Source organism: Curcuma longa, chromosome 7 (assembly GCF_044706935.1).
Source record: "Curcuma longa cultivar G26 ecotype Majalengka, Jawa Barat chromosome 7, ITB_CL_G26_1.1, whole genome shotgun sequence".
In the NCBI taxonomy this organism is placed as follows: Eukaryota; Viridiplantae; Streptophyta; class Magnoliopsida; order Zingiberales; family Zingiberaceae; genus Curcuma; species Curcuma longa.
Window position 1 is genome coordinate 3,833,956 of NC_133867.1, and position 4,125 is coordinate 3,838,080.

General features: G+C 33.8%; 1 protein-coding gene across 1 annotated transcript; it reads left to right on the forward strand.

Moving 5' to 3' along the window:
* The first annotated feature begins 307 nt into the window (after positions 1 to 307).
* Positions 308 to 3,579, forward strand: LOC141832477 (protein FAR1-RELATED SEQUENCE 5-like). The gene is made up of 6 exons (XM_074719983.1): positions 308 to 2,866; positions 2,937 to 3,001; positions 3,104 to 3,119; positions 3,201 to 3,255; positions 3,353 to 3,444; positions 3,543 to 3,579. Exons 1-6 carry the CDS (start codon positions 708 to 710, stop codon positions 3,577 to 3,579), a joined length of 2,424 nt encoding a protein of 807 aa, XP_074576084.1. The 5' UTR covers positions 308 to 707.
* Positions 3,580 to 4,125: the final 546 nt, after the last annotated feature.

The window sequence follows — 4,125 nt, forward strand, 5'->3', positions numbered from 1 at the left end:
TTCCTATTAGGTTATAATTCCCCTTCAGAAGTAAAGTCTTCCTTTTTGGAGTAACAATGCTTCTATAGAATTGGTTGTTCAGAATATGGCTTGCCTTTTTTTTTTCCTGACTTATTGATGGAGATTATTTATTCATTAAACACCGAATTTTTGGTCAATTTGTGATGTTTGTTAAGTAGTTCCTCTTTATTGTTTTGACCTTGGAGAATTTTATCAAGTTTTCCATTAAAAATTTAATACTATATTTCTTCAGTTGTTTGTTTTAGTTCATGTGTAATATCATTTTTTTCCTGAAATATCTAGGTGGTTGTAGTTTGTTGCATGGTTTTCTTTTGGGATTATAGTGATAATTTAACATATTTAAAGCATGAAAACTATCATTGTGCAAATACTTACCAACGTTATGGGCTATGCTTGAAAAGTGTAATTAGAATGACTTAGTGAAGATTTTGTGTTGGAATGTCTGTGAAGATTTTAGGAAATATTGCACCCCTTTATTGTTGTGATTCTGCTAATTATTTTTGTTGCATTACAGTGTAGTGTGTGCTTTAGAAACTTACAAAACCAGTATTGTTTATTTTGTTAATAACTTCATTTTCCAGTTTAGGATTGGATTTATTTTGCTAATATAGGTTGTTATGGTTAGTTTAATACAGATTTTTTTAATACAGATTTTTCACATCTTGTTAAATTGACATTCCCCAATAATGGAAGAAATTGGCAATGATGATCAGTCATATACTCCCCAAGTGACAGATGATCGAAAACCAAAAATTGGGATGGAATTCGTATCAATAGAGGAGGCATTTGCGTGCTATAATCAATATGCACGAGAATCCGGATTTAGTGCAAGGATGAGTCATAGCAGGAAAAATAAGATAACAAATGAGGTTAATTGGAAAACATTTGTATGTTTCAAAGAAGGACATACTGATGATCAACGCAAAAAACAGACACAAGGTGATCAACAGAAAAGGGAAAGAGTACGTGGGGAAGTTAGAACCGGCTGTAAGTCAAAGATTTCAATTGTAAAGAATCAATCTGGACCTAATTGGATTGTCACAAATTTTGTGGAAACTCATAATCATCCACTCTCTACCCCCTCAAAGGTGCATTTACTACGCTCACATCGTTCTGTTTCCACAGCAAAAAAAGCATTGACTCAACAATTTTCAGAGGCTAATATACCTACTTGTCAACAAATGCGACTGTTGGAAATTGAGTATGGAGGACCTGAGCTAGTAGGTTGCACAGAAACAGATATTAGAAATTATGAGAGAGACCTAAGGGATGAAGAAAAGGGTATTGATGCTGAAACATTAATTGAGTTATTTGCGTCTGAAAAAGAAAAAAATTCTGGTTTTTACTATGAATATGAGGTTGATTCAGATAACAGATTCAGTAGGTGTATTTGGGCAGATCATATATCAAGGAGGGCATATAGTGTGTTTGGTGATGTTGTTGTATTTGATACAACATATAATACCAACAAATATGGATTGATTTTTGCACCATTTGTTGGAGTCAATCATCATCATCAAACTATTATTTTTGGCTGTGGTTTTTTAAGTGATGAGAAAGCTGAATCTTTTGTTTGGTTGTTTAACAAGTTTATTGAAGCCATGCCTACAGGTGCACCTAAAGTTATCATCACAGATCAAGATCCTGCTATGACAAAGGCAATTGCACAAGTTTTTCCTCAGACATTCCATAGATATTGTTTATGGCACATCTTGACCAAATTCTCAGAGAAAATAAATCCTTTGATTTATCGTGACAACTATCAAATCATAAGGAATGTCATTAAAAATTCTACAACTCCGGATGAATTTGAGAAATCATGGGAAGAGGTTATCAAGTGTGCTAACTTGGAGAAAAATGATTGGTTGTGTTTGATGTATGAATTGCGACAAATGTGGGTGCCAGCCTATTTTAACCATATTTTTTGTGCTGGAATGTCAAGCAGTCAAAGATCTGAAAGCTCACATGCATTTTTCAAGAAATATATCTCAAAAAAAAACTCATTGATGGATTTTATCACCCGTTTCAATAGGGCATTGAGACATCAAAGACACAATGAGTTAATTGCAGACCATATTGATATGAATGAGCATCCTAAAACTAAGACAATATCTCCAATGGAAACTCAAATGGTGAAGTTGTATACGAAAAATAAATGGAAGGAGTTTCAAATTGAAATGAGTGAAAGTCATGTTTATTGTGTGAAACAGATATCTATAGAAGCTGATCTTGTAGTTTACCATGTGATGAGATTTCAAAGTTGTTCTTCCTCTAAACCAAGGGTCCTCACGCATGACAATCATAGAGACTACATATCATGTAGTTGTAAAAAATTTGAGTTTGATGGCATTCCTTGCAGGCATATGTTAGCATTTTTTCGTGTAAATCAAGTATTTCATTTGCCTGATAAGTATATACTCAAACGCTGGACACAACATGCAAAAGTTGGAGCAATATATGATTTGGGAGAGCATAATTTCATCGATGATCCAGAAAAATTATTGATGTCAAGACATTCAAAGTTGTCATATAAAGCATCGGTGTTAGTTGATGATGCATCTTTGACTGATGAGGGAACAAATTTCTTAGATGAACAATTCGATTGTATCTACAAAAAAATTCAAGAGATGAATAATGGTAAAAAATGTGACCATGGAAGTCAAAGGAATAAATCCACGGATGGGACTCCTGTTGTTAGTGATCCTTCTTTAGTAAGAACAAAAGGATGTGGGAAGAGATTAAAATCATCAAAGGAAAAGGCAGTTGCAAAGTCCCGGCTTTGTCATGGATGTGGGCATCGTGGTGTTTCACATGACAAGCGCAACTGTCCACTTTTACAGCAAGGGTATGTGTCGAATACTTTTGTATTTATATAATTTTATTTGTAAATATGATGATGTGTTTTCCATTTCCAGATCAAGTATAGATGATCATAATATCAATGATGATGACACATATGAACCCTTGGGATCTATAGCTGGTACTGTTTTGGTCTCATTTTTAAAAATTATAGTGGTTTATTGATTGAGAAATTAAAGTTAATAATGTCTTTATTGTTGTAGGTTCTAATAATATGCTTTAGGATTCAATGTTGAAAGGTATGATGAAGTTATCTTGATTTTTCTTGGCATCTATGGCTGTCTGTATTTGAGTATCTTGATTTTTCTGTAATTTTACAGATTCGAAGGTATGAGGAAGTTCAAATTCTGTGAGCAACTATGGAACATATTGAAGGTATGAAGAAGTTTTTTTTATGCAAACTATGGAATTTTCTGTGAGCAATTTTACATATTTTCTTTCAACAAACAAGCATCCTTGATGTTTTTCACAGGTTTTCTTTCCAAGCGCGAACTTGTATGGAGGACTGATCATGACTGATGGTTTATATTTTCTGTGCCAGTATTACATCGGATACTCGACTTGGTTGTTTAACATTATTAGTTTGATTAGTATTTTGGTTTGTTGAATGGTTGATGCATTAAACCTGTGTTTGTAAAACTCAATCGTGTTGCATTTTCTAGTTCTCTTTTGTTTGTAATGAATCTTGTTGCTCTGTGAAAAGTATCAAAGTTGGATACATTTTAGTTAGCTTGAAGAGGACAATCTTTCTTAATATTTTCCTTGACTAATTGGATTTCCAAGATTTGGACAATTGCAGTTTCTTTTTCATCTTCTCATCGTGATGATACAGCAATTGACCTTCCAGATGCAGCTGCTGATCTTCCACAAGATCAGCTTCGAATGGTTGAGAACATCAGGGCATTAATATCTGAGGTCGGACTTCATTTTCATTGCTCGAGTTTACATTTTTGCTAATAGAAATAACTGCACATGGTTAAGACCCTTATTCATGTAGTTTTTAAAAATCTTCTTGTTTCTTATTACTAAGACACATTGGACAATTGCAGTTAGCTGTGGAGAAAGAAGAGCTGGTACAAGCTCTGAGAATTGAATCATCTAACTGTTCCAAGATGAAGGTAATGAACCTCTATGGATAGAAGTTTTGATGGTTTATAAGTGAGTCACCTTCACCAGATGATATTGGTTTATCCCTCATTTGTTTTTGGCTAGCCGATTATGTTTTCAGTAGAGTTTGGCTGCATG